General features: G+C 46.7%; 1 protein-coding gene across 1 annotated transcript in view; it reads left to right on the forward strand.

Moving 5' to 3' along the window:
• Positions 1 to 20,687, forward strand: part of Tmem50b (transmembrane protein 50B) — a 30,485-nt gene that overhangs the window by 1,927 nt on the left and 7,871 nt on the right. Inside the window, exons 2-4 of the mRNA XM_087899204.1 lie at positions 15,643 to 15,782; positions 18,459 to 18,571; positions 19,985 to 20,052. Of these exons, the coding sequence (XP_087755330.1) occupies positions 15,684 to 15,782; positions 18,459 to 18,571; positions 19,985 to 20,052 (280 nt within the window). The 5' untranslated portion in view covers positions 15,643 to 15,683. The remainder of the gene's footprint in view (positions 1 to 15,642; positions 15,783 to 18,458; positions 18,572 to 19,984; positions 20,053 to 20,687) is intronic.

A 20,687-nucleotide genomic window follows, 5' to 3' on the forward strand; every position in this document is an offset into this window, starting at 1 on the left:
TAGGTCTGCAGAGAGACCCTCATCTCAAGCAGTAGAGGAGGCACTGACCTTTGGCCTCTGCACGGGCACCCACATACCTGTGCTCATATACACACAATAAATAAATAATATAATTAAAGAACAAATAAGTAAAAGCTTGCGAGTTACATTTATTTTCATTTAAAGAAAAAAGAACACTTGCTGCTCTTCTAGAGAACCTGGGTTCACTTCTCAGCACCCATGTCAGACAGCTCATAACTGCCTGTAACTCTAGCGTACAGGGATCCAACACCTTCTAGCCTCTGAGGGAACCCATACACACAAGGCATACTCTCACATAGACACACACATGTAAATAGACCTTTTAAAAAGGTTTATTATATATAAAAATATACAGTATTCTGCCTGCATGCCAGAAGAGGGCACCAGATCTCATTATAGATGGTTGTGAGCCGCCATGTTGTTGCTGGGAATTGAACTCAGGTCCTCTGAAGAGCAGCCAATGTTCTTAACCTCTGAGCCATCTCTCTAGCCCCCATAAAAAAACTTTATAAGTGATATAAAAATGCCTTTAAACTCAGCACTTGGGAGCCAGGGACAGGCAGATCTTTGAGTTCATGGCCAGCCTGGTCTACATAGTTCCAGGACAGCAAGGGCTACACAGAGGAACCCCCCCCCCAAAAAACCAAGATAAATAAATAAATAAATAAGAAAAAAACTAAAAATAGCATGTTTCAAAGTTTTATTTAAGCATTAGGAAATTTTTTCCAAAAAAAAGATTCAAAGGAGTGGTTGTTTATGTAGTTCATAGAGAGAAGAATATCTCATAGTTGCTCTATGTTAGATATAACAAGCAGGATTCTGTTTTACAGGGTGAGAAAAAAAATCACAATATTTGGAATGAATTTTTCCTACTATACAAATCCAAATCAAACCTTGTTAATGTCCTCAGAGGTTATAAACTATATCTTCGTCAATAGTGAACTGTCCATTAAATAAACGCAGGACAGCTGGGTGCACCTTTAATCCTCCCAGCACTCGGGAGGCAGAGGCAGGCAGATCTCTGTGAGTTCAAGGTCAGCCTAGTCTACAAGAGCTAGTTCCAGAACAACTAGGACTGTTACACAGAGAAACCCTGTCTTAAAAACCAAAATAATAAATAAGTAAATAAATAAATAAACTTAGGACAAGGTCAGGTCTTCCAGAACCCACACGAGGTCTACATAGCCTTACTATTGGAGAATGTAGACCTTCCTGGCTTGTGGTTATTTACATTGTTTTATAATCTTAAATTCAAACTTGGCCTTAAGGAAAGGACAGTATTGTCACTATAACCTTCTGGAAGAGGTGAACCGACAGAATGGCTTCAGCTTGCCTGGCTCCTGTGAGGGCCCTTTGTGAGGATATTACAGCTATACCTTGCAGAAGAGAGCCCTGATAATCAGAGTTCAATCAGGGACTCCGGGGACTCTGTATCTAGGACTGGAAGGACAGCAGATACGGTCATTTCTGCCTCTGCATTCACCCAGAGCCTCTCTGCAGTTGCCAGGACTATCAAAGTCAAACCTCTCTGGGAGGCAAGTGCCTGGGACATGGGCCTCAGGGCTTGCAGGAGAAACACCATCAGCATATGCTCAAGATGAAGCCAGCCCTGCCAAGTGGCGGCAGGAATCTGGGCCAGGTTCCAGGGCGCGCAGGCTCAGGTTGAGGCTGCCAGAGCAGCTGGGACATTGCGCTGCTTCCATTTGGCCTGGTATCCTCTGCATCAGAGACATAGCTGGCTTCCTTAGCTCTCCTGTGCTGGGTCTCTCCTGTATCCCGTGTTCTTTTTGAGTGCGGCTCCAAGTCTGGGAGGGTTTTGATGAGAAATTAGAGTTTGGGATCTCTTGTAAATCGGATGCTTTGAATCTGTCCTCGTGCTTGATTGATATTTTAGCTAACAGAATTTTGGCTGAAGTCATTTTCCTTCGGAGTTTTGAAGCGATTGCTCCATCCTGACCTGCTCCTGGTGCCGCTGTTGAGCATTGCTCGGTCCTTCGGCCAGATTTCCTCCGTCAGCGGAGAAGCTTCACCTTGTGAATGCCGTGAATTTAGAGTGTTGTATGGGTCTGTTTTCATCCATGAGCTTGAGTCTTTGAACCCTTTAAACACAAACAATAGAGGAGCCCGAGAATGTGTTCTGCATCTCTGTAGCCTCCTGTCATTGTGTGTGAACTTTCACTTCTGGTTTTCTCATTGCTTTTGTTTCCTAACAGCTCTCTCCTCACATACGCGACTATTGTTTGCTTGAGATAGTCTCTTATGCTGTAGCCCAGACTGGCCAGGAACTCATTATGTAGCCTAGGTTTTCCATGAACCCACAGCTGTCCTACCTGATTCTCCCCAGCGCTGACATTACAAGCAGGATTATGATGCTTGGCTGGCCTTTTATTTATTTTATTTTATTTTCCCTAGATCTTGCTCTATAACCCAGGTTGATCTTAAACTTGCTCTAAAGTTCAGTCCATACTTAAGTTATAGCCTTCCTGCCAAAGTCTTCTCGATGCTAAGGATTCAGATGGATACTTTATTTTCTTTAGAACTTTTTAAAGTTTATTTTTATAATAAAAATTATAAGATTTATATATAAAAATATAAAAATTTTATATTTTTCTGTGTGTTGGTGTTTTGCCTGCCGTTACATGTGCGTCACATGTGTGCCTGGTGGCCGCGAAGATCGGAGGGCCTTTCGACCTCCCAGACCAGAACTGTAGTTACAGACTGTTGTGGAGTCATACCAAGGTCCTCTGTGTGACAATGGATGCCCTTAATCACTGAACCGTCTCCTCAGCTCCTATCTGATTTTCTTGACTCCTTATTTCTCAGTTTTTCTATTTGGAGATTGTGTAGCATAGGCTGTCCTCAAACTTCTGTCCTGCCTAGGCCTCTGGAGTACTGAGATTCAAAGTGTGTGCTCTTAATTCATTTTTCCACCCATATTTATTTGTGTGTGTGTGTGTGTGTGTGTGTGTGTGCATGCCACCAAGCTTGGTTGCAACAGCAGGTGCATTTGGATGGCTGAACTGTCCCCATGGTCACAAAGTCTCCACTGTGATACTTTTAAATCCTAAGACTGTCTTCTAGTCCGGTGTTCATTAGCATAGCATTCCTTCTTAACACTTATTATGTATGTATTTGTGTGTGTGTGCGTGTGCGGGAGAGAGAGAGGGAGGGAGAGAGAACGTATGTGCTTATATTCAGAGGACAATTTTCAGGAATAGTTTTTCTCTGAGTGTGGAAGTCCCAGAGATCACACTCAGGTGCCAGGTGCTCACGTGTCTGGAATGGTGGCGGAGACATCTCCCTGATCCTATGATAGCATTTTCTTCTTGGTTTCTGGGGTTGGAATGTTTTTTTCTTCTTCTCCGTGTTCGTGTGGTTTGTTGTACCAAGCTGCCTTTTCTTTTTTAAACCCTCTCTTGATGTCTTTCATGTTCAAAGGTTCTTCATGCACACAGTACTCTTTGACTCTGCTTAGAATTTTTAGGGGACTAGGATGACTGACCGCTCCAGGGGTGTGGACCGGACCTTTGAACCGCTCGTTGCTGGGGGCCATTAGGTTAGTGGAAACCTTAGTTTCCCAGTTACCAACTGCCCATTTGCTTTGGAGATTTTACGCTTTCACTGATTTTAGCTCCTCTTTTGTCTTTCCTAGCAATGGAGTTGTTGCTCATTGCTTTGGTTTTTGAGACAGAGTCTTACTGTGTAGCCCAGGCTGGTCTGGAACTCACAGATCCATCTGCCTCTGCCTCCCAAGTGCTGGGATTAAAGGTGTGCGCCACCACCGTTACCCTTTTACTGTAGTTTTAGCGAGGTTGCAGGATTACCCAGGAGCAGTCATAGTTTCTCTCAACCTGAGAGTCATGGTGCTTAGTCAGGAGTGGCACACCCTCAGAGCAGCGTGTTTGTGAAACCTGTTTGTGGTTGATTGGCAGGTCTGAGTGCTAACAGGAGTACTCTGCCATGATTATTTCATTTCTCATTTTCCTCTGTGTGTGTGTGTGTGTGTATATGTGTTGTATGTTTGTGTTCATAAGGAAGCCAGAGGTAGACACTGGATATTACTCTTAAATTCTTCTTCTTTTTATTTTTTGAGACATGATCTCTCATTGAATTGGAGCTTGCCGGCTGGCTACACTGTCTGGTCAGTCAGCTCAGGGGATCCACTTGTGTGGTTTGAATGAGAATTGCACCATCCACTCATATATTTGAATGCTTGTTCTGCAGTTGGTGGAACTGTTTGGGAAGGATTAGGAGGTGTGGCCTTGCCAGGGGAGGAGTGTCACTGGGTGGTGGGCTTTGAGGTTTCAGAAGCCCACACTATCCCGAGTTAGCTCTCTGCCTCATGCTTGTGGGTCAGAGGTAAGCTCTCAGCTCCTGCTCCAGTGTCAGGCCTGCCGGCTTGCCATCATGCTCCCACCAAGATGAGCACGGACTCTAGCCTTCCACAGCGGTGAGGCCCCAGGTTAAATGCTTTGAAACATGAGTGGCCTTGCTCATGTGTCTCCTCAGGCAGTAGAGAAGTGACTGTCCTGCTCTCCCTAGCACTAAGAGTTACAGGCCAGCCGTCCCCAGATTTCCCACGGGTCTGGGCTCCAGACCAGGTCCTCATGCTTGTGCAGCAGGCGCAGTTCCCATGGAGACACCTCGCTATGGGGCCTGCTTGGACCCAACACAAACACCAAGTCCATGAGGAAAAGAAATGCCTGTTGTAATCAAGTGGTGGCCCTGTAGGCTGGGCAATTCCAGAGGATGTCCTCTTAGATCCCTAAGCTGGGGTCCTGCCGGGAAAGGACGTCTCCTGGATGGACAGAATAGGCTACAGCTGGACTGGCTCGTGGGTTGGGGCACTCATTTGCGTTCATGGGCAGTTCCTGGTGCTGTGTTTTCTGGGTTTTTTTTTTTTTTTTTTACATACAGAAAGGTCCTGGGGCTGGAGATGACTCAGCGTTTCAGAGCACAGGCCACTCTCCTAGTGGGCCTGGATTTGATTCCCAGTACCTACATGGTAGCTCACAATTGTCTGTAACTCCAGTTCCAGGATCTAATGCCTTCTTCTGACTTTCTAGGGCACTAGGCACTGCAAACAAGCACCCATATACATAAAATAAAATACGTTTTGCAAAAAATTAAAATTTACCTTTTTTAAAAAATACAGAAAAGTTCAAAGAACAATAGAGTCAACACTTAGTATTTGCCACATTGATTTATTATCATTTTGTTGTTATTACCTTTTTTTTTCTTTTTTGAGCAAGAGAGTCTTATTTTGTAGCTCAGACTTTCCTTGAACTCACCATATAGCTCAGGTTGGCCAGAGACCTGCAGTGGTCCTCCTTCCTCGCCCTTCCAGAATCTAGGATGGCAACATGAGTGACCACACCCAACTGTTTTGCTAGTATTAATAATTTTTACAGCTTTAGTTTGTCTTTAATTGTTTGTCTGTGCATGGTTATGCATGTGTGTGAGTGAAGGTGCCTGTGGAGTCCAGAAGAGGCCATTGCATCTCCTGAGCTGGAGTTACAACAGGATGTTGTGGGTGCTGGGAACTGAACTTGGGTTCACTGCAAGAGCAATATATGCTCTTATGCACTGAGCCATCTCTCAAGCCCCCATTAGTTGTTATTATTTTCCTAAATTATAATATGGTGCCAGCATTGACATTTGACCTGTAATCACACCAGCTTGCATGTTTAAGCCTGCTGCACCCCAGACCTGGGGTGGGGTATTAGTAGTCCTAATGACCTCTGATCTTTTTCTTCCATTATCTCAAAGCGTGTAACACCTGGCTTCTGCTGAGCGCACTGGCCCACACCAGTCTCCTTTGTCAGAAAGGCATGTGCTCAGGCCTCTGTTCTGTCCTATGCAAGCTCCCCCCCCCCCCCCATATGAGCAGGCTCAGAATATATCCCACATTTTTAAGTTCTGCTTCTCTTTTGGTTAACAGTTCCACATTTAAGTCATGGCTGTCTTCTTACATTGTAGAAGGACTCGTGAGAAGACAAGGCACACATTTTCAACCCTGCTGTGCAGTTACCTTAGCAGCATGGAGTTGTAGTACCAACTACTTGGGACACCACATCAGGAGGACAACTTGAGCCTGGGAGTTCCTGGGAAGCCTGGATAATATAGCAGACTCTGTCTCAAACAACAGTGTTGGGCAGTACTTAGGAGGCAGAGGCAGGTGGATCTCTGGGAGTTTGAGGCCAGCCTGGTCTGCAGAGTGAGTTCTAGGACAGCCTGTTCCATAGAGTGACCCTGTCTTGGAAAAACTAAACAAACAAACAAACAAAAAGCCCAACAGCTAGAAAATATCCTTTGCCAACTTTTAATTTTGACACATCACAAGTTCTCACTTCCACAAAACACTAAAACGTAAACACAGAATTATGTTCTTTGGTCCTTTAAAACGACGATCACTTTTCCACACAGGCCTCACGACATCTTCATCCTGCTTGGAACAGGGAGAGACACACAGATGTGCCATTCAGGTTCTTGGTTAAATGGAAACCTAAGGCCAGTTTATCATGGTGGACTATGCTAGAGGGGTGGGGCGGAGTAGACTTGGCCCTGTTCTAAGCATCTAGGAAAGGATGCTGGAAAGATTGGCTTTCTACAGAACCCAGCAGTGAGGCCGTGGGCACTCCTAGCTCTCTAGACTCTCTCCCCTCTTCCTCTTCTCTCCTTTTCTCCCCTCATTGTGTAGCCCTGGCTGGCCTGGGAATTTCCATGTAAACCAGGCTGGCTTCACGGAGATCGCCTTCTTCTTCCTCCCAAATGCTGGCATTAAAGGTGTGCGCCACCATGTCCAGCTTAGAGGAGACTCCGTTTTGCTTCCGTCCTGCCTGAGAGGTCAGTGGTTTGTCCTTTACTGTCATATTTTTGCCAACAGTCTTTTCTCGATTGGAGATCTGTCTTCACTTCTCTTCATCCTGAGCTCTCTCCAGAGTCAGACATAATGGTCTGTACTTCCTTTTTTTGTCTTGTTTTTAGCATGCACCAGTTGCCTTCAGCCTCTTCCCACGGCCATTGCAAAGGTGCCCCCACATTTTTTAACTGTTACAGCGTCTCCCCATGGCCATTGCAAAGGTGTGCCCACATTTTTAACTGTTACAGGAGCTTCCCTTCTTCTAGTTTTCTCTCAATCAACTTGGGCTTCTGGAACACAATATTATAAATTAAGTAGCTTATAAACAAAAATACATTTTCACAGTGCTGGGGGTTGGGAAGACCAAGTTCAGAGTGCTGGCAGATTTGGTGGCCAGTGACATCACCAGAATCCTAAGCTGGAGACCTGACCCTAGCGGTTCCTAGTGTGTTGCTTTTATTTGTTAATGAATAAAGGAACTGCTTTGGGCCTATAGCAGAGCTAGGTGGGGAAAACTAAACAGAATGCTGGGAGGAAGAAGGCTGAGTCAGAGAGACACCATGGATCCGCCTCCGGAGATAGATGTGCTGAAACTTTGCTGGTAAGCCATGACCTCGTGGTGATACATAGATTAATGGAGATGGGTTAGTTTAGAATATGAGCTTTGCCAGAAATACACTTAAGCTATTGGTCAAATAGTATTGCAGGTAATATGGTTTTCTGAGTGGTTATTTTGTGACTGGGCAGCCGGCCCCAACAGGTTCCAGTGGACCAGACTGAGTTACTTGCCCCAGTCAAACAGGAGACAAATGTTGGTGACTCTAGGAAAGAAATTCATTCCAAAGCTCCCCCACTGGGAAGGCAGGACTGAGGCTACTGTACAACACCTTGCATAGGGAGGGGACAACAGCAAGACTGCAGGGTTTCTGCATGCTTGCTGGTCCTGTTCAGATTGTAACCTAGTTGTTCATTCTCCCAGTGCTGGTTCCACAGTCTCACCTGTGCCAAGGAGATTGCTGACTTTGGAGAGATTGTTTCCATTTCCTTGGGGAATGTTTATCTTATAAATCTGTCTGGAATTTAAGGTAACTGAGAAAAGAATGGGCTAGAGTGATCATAATGGCACAAACCTGAAATGCCAGTACTGGCGCCGTGGAGGCAGGTAGAGTTCAGTTTGGCATAAGCCTGGCCTAAATAGCAGGTTCCCAGCATGCCTTTGTGACTCTGTTTTCCAGGACAAGATGAATAAAGAATGATCAGATGGAATTTGTTAGGTCAGTGATTGAGTTCTGCCCCAGGAAGGGCTGGCTGCCTCAATGAGCACATTTTGCCTTGACGCTGTGGGAAGAGTAATGGATCTCTACCAGGCTTCTTTAATCAGGTTACTAATGCCATTTATGGTCCCACCATCATGACCAATCTAATCCATAGCCATCTGTTCCAAAACCTATCAACTTGGCTGGGAATTAAGGTTTTAACATTTGAATTTTGGAGTACACAAGCATTAGCAGTGGATCTCCTAAAAATAAGCAGTTTTCTTTATAGTTCTGCTTTTCTCACAGTCAAAGGGTAGGTGTGTGATGCCCAGTATATGGGACTTGTGTTTGGGTTTCTCTCATTGGTCCAGGCTGCCTGTAAAATGTTGTTTGAAACAGTTTTCAGTAAAACTTTTGCTGTTTAACTCGGCGTGTTAACAGCAGTGCTGACCTATAATGAAGGACGAGGTCCTTTGAAGCATCTGCCTCCAGTGCCCTTGAAGATTGACTGCCATGTGACTGCAGTCTGGGGGTTCTTGGCGCCTTAGGAGCCCTGGAGGTGATTCAGTACAGTGACCAAACTTCACTGATCACGAAGGAGGGACATTTTCTAATCTGGAAAGTTTCCAAGTGTGTTTCTTCTGACTTTCTGACTCCAAAGGGTGGGTTCCAGTGATGCCTTCGCCTTCCCACCAAACTCCTCAGCACAGGAGTTTATGCCGGTGTGAGTCACTGTTGGCTCTCCAGCACTCCGCTAGGTTCTGGAGGACACAGCCTCAGGGGACAAGGCTTACTTGGCTCACAGTGCTGCCTGTTGCAGTCGGCTCTGTCACCTTCAGGGACGAGGAAGAAATGCAGTGGTGGTGAAAGCTGCTCACTCTATGGTGGCCAGACTCCAGGGCGGAGCAGAAAGGGGCCAGGAGCAAGATGTCCCCTTCTGCTGTCTGATGCCTTTGCAGAGGCCTTGTTTCTTAGTTCCTCCCCTTCCCAACAGTGCATCACACTAGGAGGGCTTTGGGACGGGCAGCTACAGCAGCTGTGCAGCATGAAAGGGAAGCCAGAGCCTGGTAGACGCAGAGATTGAATCTGCAGGGGAAGAGGGGCTGTTCGGTAGGGTCTGTTCTTAACCAAATGAGAAGGCAACTCAATCTTTTCAGCAGGAGGAAAAAATACCAGATTTGCATTATTTTGTATAAAAATCCTCCCATCTACAGTATACAGTACATACTTGTGAGGGCAGGGGTGATGTGGCTGGGTCTGCCAGGAGGCTGTCATGATGGAGCAGAGGAGGGCACACCAGCACTTGGGTCAGGGTGGAGGGAGAGGGAACCAGGACGACTCACAGTGTGGCAGGGGAATGCACACTGGTACTGGGTCAGGGTGGAGGGAAGTGGCAAGGTGACCTGGGCGACCCTGAGATCTGGCTTGTAAAACTGCCTGGGTGGTGAGTCATTCATTTAGGGACTTTCAGAACCTGTGACCATATGGGATCAGCTTGGGAAGGCTCAGGTCAGATGATGCCAAGGTGAGTTTTCAGACTGAGCACCAGGCAGGTAGCTGTGTGAATCTGAGACCAGATGTTTGCATTTGTAAATCACTCTCATTGAGAAGCAGAAGAGAAGATTCATCAAACAATCTGCAGTGAATACTCGTTGTTAACAGGGAATCACAAAGCTACGGACTTGAAATCGCTTTAAAAATTTGTACTCTCTGGCTTTTACTCTGTTTTTAGATTTAATCTTTCCCCCAAGCTAGAAGTACTTATCAGGTTTTATTTTTCTTATATGTGACTTAGAGTCCAGAGGGTAAGAAAGTGTTCCCTGGTATTAAATATGTAAAATATTTTCCCCCAAATACTTAGCTCTCTGAGTAACTTATGTTGCCGGATTTTATGTCCTGTAACACGTCCACACAGTGAGTACCTAGAAGCCAGGCTTACGGCTAACCTCGAGAAAACTGCTCTCCTGACCCCTTTGTCCCTGCCCTAGCCGCACTGGCCACATCATTGCAGTCCTCACTTGACTGCTTCCTTTCCCAGTGACCTGCAGTGTCCTCTAAGCTGGACCCATCCTGCATTTTTTGTTCTTGTTGTCTTCCATGGCAAGCAGATAACCCTCTCCCCGTGGTATCTGAAATGAGGACCCCTGCAAATGTCTCCGTCATGTGTGTCACAGTGGACAGCAGCGAATTGTCATTGTCCCTGGCACAGGCTCTGGAACCAGACATGAACTTCAGGGAGAAGCCTGGTTTTCCTCCTCCTTACGTGACCTTGAACTGTTCTTTAGAAGTTTAGTGTTCTTCAGTAACGTGAGCATACTGGTGATGTTAGTGTGTGGAAGATTGTAATAGTAAAGAATTCTTGCCGGGCAGTGGTGGCGCACACCTTTAATCCCTGAACTCAGGAGGCAGAGGCAGGCGGATCTCTGTGAGTTCGAGGCCAACCTGGGCTACAGAATGAGTTCTAGGACAGACTCTAAAGCTACACAGAGAAACCCTGTCTCAAAAAAAACCAAAGAAAGAGAGAGAGAGAGAATTCCCACAGGAGCCAGGCATGCCTCGTGGCAGAATCCTGACATCAAGTTCCAAGCCAGTCTGGAATACATGTGGGGTTCTGGATCAGCTTGAGTTCACAGTTAAACCTTGTATCAAAAATCTAAAACCCACCAAAACAAAAAGAATTAGAGTTTGTGAGTACTCAACGGACTAGGTTATAATGAGCATGTGTAAGCAACCTGTGCTGAGTAGCCAGAGCTGCTGGTGGCCACGGCGACAGGAAAGGCACAGGTTCTACTTTTCTGTCTCTGAGTCAGTTTGCGCTGCTCTGGCTCTGCTCTAGTTCAAGATCCTCATCCTTCATGGTGCTTGTATTCATGTCGTTGTTAACCGCTTTCTTAATTTTTTTTCTGTGTACATCATTGACGATTGAACCCAGGTCCTCACAGATCTCACAAGTGCTTGACAAGTGCTCTGTATTGAGCTCCATTCCCAGCTCCGTAACGGATTTTAAAGACATGCAGCCCATGCCTCTCTCTGTCCGTCTGTCCGTCCGTCCGTCCGTCCGTCCGTCCGTCCTTCAGTGTGTGTGTGTGTGAGTGTGTAGGGCAGAGGTCCGCGTGGGTGTCTGCCTCTGTCACGTCTACTGTAGTGTTTTGAGTGGGTCTCTCACTGAACCTGGAGCACTGGGATCCACTCGTCTCCCCTCCCAGTGTTAAGATTATAGACTGTCTTAGGGTTTCTGTTGCTGTGAAAAAACACCATGGCCATGACAGCTCTTATAAGAAAAACATTCAATTGGGGTGGCTTACATTTTCCCTTATCATGCAGGGACATGGTGGTGTGCAGGTAGACATGGTGCTGGAGAAGGAGCTGAGAGTTCTACATCTTGATCCACAGGCAGCAGGAAGTGACCTGAGACACTAGGCGTGGCTTGAGCATATACAAGCCCTCAATGCCTGCCTCCGCAGTGACATACTTCCTCTAACAAGGCCACACCTGCCCCAAGAAAAGTCACACCTTCTAACAGTGCCACTCCCTTTGAGCATATGGGATGAATTACATTCAAACTAGCACACAGACTCAAGCTGTCACAGCTGACTCTCAGGTGGGAACTCACACCTGTGTGACAGGTACTTTACTGACTGCCACCTCCCTAGTCCAAGAGGTTTTAACGACACAAGCTATAATTAGCCATGTGTTGGTGGCACCTGTAATCCCAGCACTTGGGAGGTAGAGGTGGAGGGCTCAGTCTTCCAAGGCTACTCTATAGTGAATGTAAGCTTGGCTTGGGCTTCATGAGACTGTCTCAAACAACAACAAACAGAAAGAGAATTAAGCATTTAGAAGGGCTGAGTCTGCCCTGGCATGTGGGCACTCTGGATGGGGGTCAAATCTTACTGAGCTTCCCCTCCCATCTTTCCCTCCTCCCCCCAGGAGGCACTTTTGTAAATATCTAGAGAATGCTGTAGAGGAGGAGCTGTATGCTAGCCCACACCACTGTGCGAGCATACCTGCTGTGGATGGTGGTAACCCAGGGAAGACAGCAAATGGGAGGACACCCTCTGTCTCATGACCAGTCAGCCTCCTTTCCAGACTGTTTCCGCTGTCTCTGTTTCCACCTGCCCATCCTACAGCCAGTGTCCTTCACACTCACTCTGTTCCCTGGCAGCAGCCCCAGTTTTGATCAGTGGTCTCTCGCTCGGCACTCAGCCAGGACACCTGATAGTGTTCTTACCTGTTGCTAATATTTTAAAAAGATGTCTAATGAAACCTTTTCCCTGGCTTGTACAGTGTGGCTCAGTATCCATCTTATCCTCTTCTGTTTGCCGTATGCAAATGCTTTGTTTATGTTCCTCTTCAGCTCCTCCTGCAGCTGACAGCCACTACCAGGAGTCACCTCCTTGCTTGCAAACCTCTTGTGGTTTCCTGTTGCTTAGAGCAATGACCTGCAGGGTAATCTCTGGGCTGCACTGGCTGTTTCTCTGGGGTTTTGTTTTAAGGTTAATTTGGGGGCAGGAGATGGTTTAGAGGTTAGGAATACTCCGCTACTCTTACAGAAGACCTGGGTTCAGTTCCCAGCACCCACAGTAGCAGCTTACAACCACCTGTAACTCCAGCTCCTGGGATCTGATGTTCCCTTCCTACTCTGCGGCTCCTTCCTGCATGTGCACTCGGGCACATACACACACACACACACACACAGAAAATATTTAAAAATTGTAAAGGTTTGTTTTTATTTTCTGTATGTGAGTACTTGCGTGTATGAATGTGTACCACATATGTGCACGATGCCTGAGGCCAGAGAGGACGTTAGAGCCCTAGAACTGGAGTTCCGGGTGGTGAGCATCAGCAATAGAGTCATCATGAAGGGCGAGCGCCCCAGTTAGAGTGTTAGCTCTCGGTATGACACTCTGCCCCTCCCGTGCTCACCGTCCTTCTGGGGTCTTGGTATTCTGGACCTTTTTCTCCCGAGAGGTCTTCACTTGGTTTCCCCCTTAGAGCCAGATCTTTAGTGAGGTCCTTCCGAGTCCTTATGGGATGGAGTTCTTAGCTGCTTTCCTCCGTCGTAATTCCGAGCCCCTTGCCCCAATTCATTACTTGCGGACTGTCTTTGGTACCGGTGAATTCTTTATTGTTGAGACCCAAGGGTTGGATATACTTTCTCTTATTTTTTCTACACCCCTTTTGCACGTCCTTAATCTCATTAATTCTTCCGTCCTATGCCATCCCTGGACTCAGGAGGGTCACAAATGAGGGCGTGGACATAGCTGCGAATTTTCTGCTTCTAGGCCTACTTCCAGTAGGTAGTATGGGATGGGCTTTCGTGGGCAATGAAGTTCCCCTGTGTAACCTTCAGGTGCTGTTTCACAGTGATGGTGACTTCCTGACGCCTGGAGTTTCACTGGTTAATCTTCAATGTTTTGCTAACAATCTGATAACATGTCTGCAGAATATCTTGCTCACAGGTGCCAATATTGCTCTGTTGTATGAGGTAGCTAAGATATCGGCTGGCCGGTCACCTTGGTCACATTGTGAGACTAGGTTTGTTCCTTGTTAGGATGTGCCTGGAAATCCTCTCTGACTTGGTGAACTGAGCCCCACCATGTTTCCCATGCAGGGAACAGCAGTTAGGCTTGGGGTCTCCATACACAGATGTTCAGGAGGCAGTTGGGGGTAGCAGAAAGGAGTTTACACTAAAGTGCTGGCTCTATCCCCATGCCTGTTCCTCAGGATTTCCCTCCGCAGTCCCCAGCTGACCTGACATCTCATGTTTCCTAGACTGGAGGTGGGAGCTTACGGGTGGGTGGGGCTGTATAAAAGCAGGTCCCGTTATTGAGTTTCCTTGCTCATAAGGTTGAGTCGCTTCAGATTCTTGCTACTTTTGAAAAGCAGTATCCAGTGTTTTAAAACAAAGCCTTTTCTTGTCCTTTTTGGAAGCTCTGATGTTCTGAGCCTCCTGCTGGGCGGTCTTTGTTTTTATTACAGTATAATGTGGTGCACCGCTCTCACATGTATGTTTGTTTATTTTTGGTTGCTGTTTTGAGACGGTCTCGCTGTGTCCTCCGACTGTCCTGTAATTCATAGTGATCTGGCTGCCCCGGGCTCCTGGGCACTGGGGTCAAGGGCGTGTGCTCCTGTGGGCTCATGTGCCACACTTCTAACAATCTTCATTCACACTGTCCTCCCTCTCACTACTTTTGCTGCCGTATAGATCAACCTCGAAGGCTTGCGTCTCTGCTCCGCACACTGGGCACCTTCTCGGCAGGGACTCAGCTGGAACTGTGGTCTCCACAGCACGGAAGCTGTGGGGATTTTCCATGCTCATTTTGGAGTACTCCTTCTGTTCTGGTTGATCATCTATATTGTGTTAAATGCAAGAGGAGAGAACCTGGCGGTGGTGGCGCACGCCTTTAATCCCAGTACTCGGGAGGCAGACGCAGGCGGATCTCTGTGAGTTCGAGGCCAGCCTGGTCTACAAGAGCTAGTTCCAGGACAGGCTCCAAAAGCTACAGAGAAACCCTGTCTCGAAAAACAAAAACAAAAAATTCAAGAGGAGAAATTATAGTATAGTTTCCATTATTTTGGTCCTGACCATTGACTCAAATTTAAGGGTAGGGCATACATTCTCCTCTGAATGAAAGACTTGTCAAAGGATTTGCAGACAGCCGTTTTGTTTTTGTTTCCCCTTATGGTGCTGATGATCAAAATATGGTTCCCTGCTTTCCTATTCTCCACTGCTGGGTGCTGCTCCAACACCTGTGGGTGCTAAAATCTAAATGACCATTTAAAGAATGGTAGCGCCCCCTGGTGTCCATGTACAGTCCTGCAGACATCTCAATAGATTTTGTGGTTTTGTTTTGTTTTTGTTTCTGAGACAGGGTTTCTCTGTGTAGCTCTGGCTGTCTTGGAACTCACTTTGTAGGTCAGGCTGTCCTGGAACTCACTGAGATTTACCTGCCTCTGCCTCCCAAGTGCTGGGATTAAAGGCGTGCGTAGCCACTGCCAGGCCAATAGGTACTTCTTGAAGTGTGGTTTTTCCTAACTATAGTAGATAAGAACTTAAGTCATTTTAGGATTACAGCTCTAATAAAGGAATATGATACTTTATTTATTTAGTTATTTGAGACAAAGTCTACAACTTGCTGTGTAGACCAAGCAGGCCTAGCACTCACAGAGAGCTGTCTGCTCTGGGACTGACAGGGTGCACCAGCGCACCTGCTGGATGTCTTACCTCTTGGATGCATTTCCTAGGGCTGGAGAGGCTGCTCAGTGATGAAGGGTTTATAGTGCTCTTCCCAAGGATCCCATGTCAGGTGGCAGACCTCCGTAATTCCAGCTCCAGAGGACCCTACCCCCTCTTCTGGCACCTGTGGGCACCCCACCCCCCTCAACACACACACACACACACACACACACACACACACACACACACACACAAATGAAAGTAAATAGTTTTTAGAAAGCATTTCTTGAATTTGATTTATTTTTCTGTCTTTTGTCCTTTAGGAAGCGTTATTTAATGAAAAGTTCATGCTTGCAGAGTAAAAATGGCGGGCTTCCTAGATAACTTCCGATGGCCCGAGTGTGAGTGCATTGACTGGAGCGAGAGGAGAAACGCCGTGGCCTCTGTGGTCGCAGGCATATTGGTAAGTGAGGCAGATGTATTGGGGACACGATGCCTTTGCGTTCATCTTCGAAATGAATGTCAGTCCAGGGCTGCTTCACCTCACTGCTGCTGAGGATGGTCATGGTATTACGTCGCCTGCTGGGGCTTCATTTTGTTTGTCGGGGGGGGGGGCTATTATGTAGTCCAGGCTTGCCTTGCGCATCTATCCTCCTCTGCCTTGCAGCTGTTGGGGTTGCAGGGTTTGGTGCAGTGTGGTTAGTGTTGCTAGGCAGGCACCTTTTCAGCTGAGCTGAGTCCCAGCCCACCATGCATGGGTCCATTTGATCTGAGAATGGTTTAGATTTGGCGTCTTTTCTTCGGCTGCAGCATCTGTCACAGCCTCAGAACCTGGTGTCACAGTCACTGTGACTGTGTAGGCAGCGGTGACACCTTATGCTTTGTACGGACTGGTGCCTCTGCAGTGAAGACCCAGAAAGAAGTCTTCTCTTGTTTTGTTCTGGGACAGGGTCTCATGTAGCCCAGGTTGGCCTCAAGCTCACTGTGTATCCTAGGCTGGCCTTAAGAACTAGGATCCCAGGTGTGAACGACAGAGTGGGCTTGCTTACCTTTCTTTCTGTTCTGCTTTACTTTTTTTTTTTTGCAGAAAATGTCAAGACTTTAAAAGAAAATGGTTGAGGAGGGAGGGGAGATGGGGAGGAGCTGGGAGGAGAGGAGGGAGGGGAAATGTTGGTCAGAATTTAAAACAAGACATAAACAGCAGCAGCAGCAGCAGAGTGATGGCGCCAGTGCCTCTCACTTCACACCGCTATCCTTTGTCTCTCGTTCATTTGGGCTGAGGACTCAGCCGCTCCTGCGCCTGCTCCGCTTCCTGAATACCCGACAAATTCTGTTGTTTTCTAAATCATGACCCGAACAGTTTTACTTTATATCTGTGAACCATTTCCTGCCTCTGAGGTAGAGTAAGTAGAAAAGGGGCCAATTACTAGATACTGATTTATTGATTTATTCAGTGATTAAAGCTCTGCTTGAAATGCATGTTTGCCAAACATGACTTCACTTGCTACCTGGAACAGAATGACCTGGAGGAAGAGCTGAGAAATGGGTCATTGCCCTTAACAACCTCCTGACTGGCTTGTAGACTTCTGTAAAATCTCGCTTGCTCGCCTGCTCACCCTGTGTTTAGAGCCTAAAGTAAGAGTGCAGACAGGGCCTGAATCAAGGCCTTCCTGGAGCTGTTCTGGCTTTCATCCGTGGTGACATCTCCTCTTCCACTCCCATGGTGTCGGAGTGCTTATTCAAGAAAGTCTCCTGTAACACCTACTGCAAACACCTACAAAACAGATTGCAGCATCCTTTATATTTTTGCAGTGTTTATCCCCCTTTCCCTGCTTGCTTTGGAGGCAAGGTCTTGGTATATAGATAGCTGAGGCTGGTCTCAAATTTGAGGTCTTCCTGCCTTTACCTCCCAAGGGTTGGAATTACAAGCATGTACCATCTTGCCTAGCTTCTTTCTTTCTCTCTCTTTTTTCCTCTCTCATTTCCTTCCTTTCCTTTTCTTTTGTTTTCTTTTTCTTTTTTTTTGGACCAGGTCTCACTGGGGCTCTGCTCCCCTGGAACTCGCCAAGCCCAGGCTGGCCTTGAACTTGAAATGCAGCTTCTGTGTACTGGGATGATAGTCATGAGCCACCAAGCCCAGTCTTTCTCTTTCCTTTGCTTTAGCTTTTTTTCATCATATGTATTTATGTGTGTGTGTGGGGGGGGGTAACTGTGGCACTTGTCTGCAGGTCAAAGGATAACTTTGGGAACTGGTTCTCTTCTCGTACCATGTGTATCCCTGGGGTGGGCCTCAGGGCCTCAGGGCCAAAGGCACACGTTTACCTGCTGAGCCGTTTGGCCTCTTTTTCTTTTCTCCACTCCTTTCCACACAAGATCTCATATGTCCCATATGCATGTACGAGCTCTGCCCGCTGAACCGCATCCCAGGCAGGAAAACCTATATTTAACTGTTATTAATAAAAGAGTTTGGAGCATTTCTATAGATGTTTTAAAACGAATTTGAACTCTCTTAAGCATTTAGATTATGTAATTCTCTTATTTTGTGGTTTGAGACAAGGGCTCTCACACCTGTCCTTCATTTCTCTGGACAGTCTTTGCACCTGTCTGTTTAGGTGTGCTCAGCTTGGCTGACATGGAAACCTTACATTTTATATACTCATGTTCAGTTAGCTACAGGGTGCTTAATTAAACCACATAAACTAAAACAATAGCTGGCTTTTATAGTCTGGGAGCTGTGGCAACTGGGTGCTGGTCAGTGAGCAGCCGAATAGAGCAGCCTGCTGTGGGGCAGAACTGCATGGGAGCCAGGGAGCACCTGCTGGCTAAGGAGGCTGCTGGCTGATTAAGGTGGATCTTGGCTGGTTAAGGAGGCTACTCATGAGGTGGAGAGAGGAAACAAGCCATTCCTGGTGAGACTTTTCTCACCGTCATAGGTAAAGAGCAGGTAGACCAAGGATGCTCACCTTTGTAACCTAGCATTCCAAACACAAAGCAGCACTTGCCCCACTTGTACTTGGGGAGGTGGGCCGCTACAGAGCGACGCTGTGAGCTTGTGTCCTCCACTTGTGCTTGGGGAGGTAGGGGCCGCTACAGAGCGACGCTGCGAGCTTGTGTCCTGCTTTCTTGGGCTCTCTCTCAGTTTTTTACAGGTTGGTGGATAATGATCGATGCTGCGGTGGTCTATCCTAAGCCTGAGCAGTTGAACCACGCTTTTCACACATGTGGTGTGTTTTCCACACTGGCTTTCTTCATGTAAGTGTGAAATGTTCTCAATTCAGCATTGCCTTTTGAAAAAAATAGTCTTCCTAACCTTTAATTTAAAAAACAACTTCTGGACTTTATTGATGCATTTTTTTTCTACTTTTTTTGAGGTTTTTATTTTTATTTTTAATTTTTTTATGTGTGAGTGTTCTGTCTGCATGTGCAACTGCATGCTAGAAGAGGGCATCGGGTCCCATTACAAATGGGTGGGTTCATTTCCGTGCGGGTGCTGGAAATGAACTCAGGACCTCTGGAAGAGCAGCTGACCCATCACCCCAGCCCTGATGGATTCTTTAGCATGATGGATTTATTTCCCCAACCCCCCCTTATTTTTCAAATCAGGGTTCCTCTGTGTGATCATCCTGGCTGTTCTGGAACTCCCAGAGATCCACCTGCTTCTGCCTCCCAAGTGTTGGGATTAAATGTGTGCTCTGCCACACCTGGCCTAACAGTTTTATTTTATTATGTGTTTAGTTATTGATTCGTTCATTTATTTTGAGATAGGATCTTTCTAACCTTATTGAAGCTTGCTTTGTGGACTCAAAAGGTTATATCATGAAGGCTAAAGCTGCTGACTCCCCATAAAGTGGCCATAAGCAGCCCTTCTATTAGCAAACCGGTCCTCCCTCCTCGCCCTCTCTCTCAGTTTAACCCGCAGCCTTATTCATACTAAACATACTCTCTGACACTAAGCTATACCCAGTTTCTATTGGTCTTTTCAATATTTTTAAAAATTATTTTTATTTTATGTGTACAGGTGTTTTGCATACATGTATGTAGGTATGCCACATACATGCAGTATCCATAGAGGCCAGCAGAGGGCACTGGATCCTCTGGAGCTAGCATGTGGGTACTGGGACTTGAACCTGGTGTTTTAGCCAGTGCTCTCAACTACTGAGCCATCTCCAGCCCACCTGTTTAGTTCTTCATTATAATGGAAACTTGAGAATGGGATAACTAACCCTGAGCCATCTATATATACTTGTATGAAGTAGGTAATAAAGCGAGTAACTAAGTGTGGTGGCTCACACCTTTAATCCCAGTATTTGGGAGACAAAGCAGGTGGATAGATCTCTGTGAATTGGAGGCCAGCTTGGTCTATATTAACAGGGCTGCAATAGTGGGACCCGTCTCCAAAGAAAGAAAGAAGAGGAGGAGGGAGGAGGTTAGCTGCCGTTTCCTAGTCTCTGGGACAGGTGATAAACTAAGTGTGTTTCTGGGTGTGCTTTAGGGGAAACAAAAAGAATAATATTTCTATGCACTTGGGTTTCTGTTTTGTTAACTACCTAGCTGTCAAATATTGGCCCTAGTTAGGAAATAGTCATTTTTCTTCTAAATTATGTGCAATTCCTGTGTATGTTTTACTGCCATGAGAGCTCATTGACTGGTTTTGTGTCGTTCTAGGATAAATGCCGTATCCAATGCGCAGGTGAGAGGTGACAGCTATGAGAGCGGCTGTTTGGGCCGGACAGGTAAGGTGCTCCTCTGGAAGGGAGGAATGCTCACCGAACGCAAACGAGTCTGGAGAGAAGTCAGAGCCTCCTCAGGAGTCTTTCCCGTCTTTAGTTTTATGTGTGTGAGTGCTTTGCCCGAATGTATGCAAGTGCCCTGTGTACTATACCTGGTGGCAAGCAGGCCAGGAAAGGATGTCAGATCCCCTGAAACTGAGGTAGGGATAGTTGTGAGCTGCCACGTGGTGCTGGGAACGGAACCTGGGTCTTCTGCAAGAGCAGCAAGTCCACTCAGCAGCCGCTCCATCTCTCCAGCCCTGCACCTTCATTTTTAAGACAGGATCGTGGCACTCATCGTTGTGGTTGGCAGTGGGCTCCAAGGATCTGCCTGTTTCCTTCTACCCTGTGCTGGGGCACACTCGGTACTGCTGCACTTGGGGTTTATTACTGTGTGGGTGCTGGAGATCTTGTCCACAAGTCCTCGTGCCTGTGCGGCAAGCCATCCACTGAGCCCTTGTTTAGAACCCATGGAGTGGTACCACCACACAGGGCGAGTTTCTCATCTCATTTAGCCAGTCTAGAAACTCCTGTGCGGACATGCAGGATGCATTTTCGGGGAGTCTTCAGTCTCATCAGACTGGCAGTCAAGATTGTCA

This window comes from Myodes glareolus, chromosome 2 (assembly GCF_982192425.1).
Source record: "Myodes glareolus chromosome 2, mMyoGla1.1, whole genome shotgun sequence".
In the NCBI taxonomy this organism is placed as follows: domain Eukaryota; kingdom Metazoa; phylum Chordata; class Mammalia; order Rodentia; family Cricetidae; genus Myodes; species Myodes glareolus.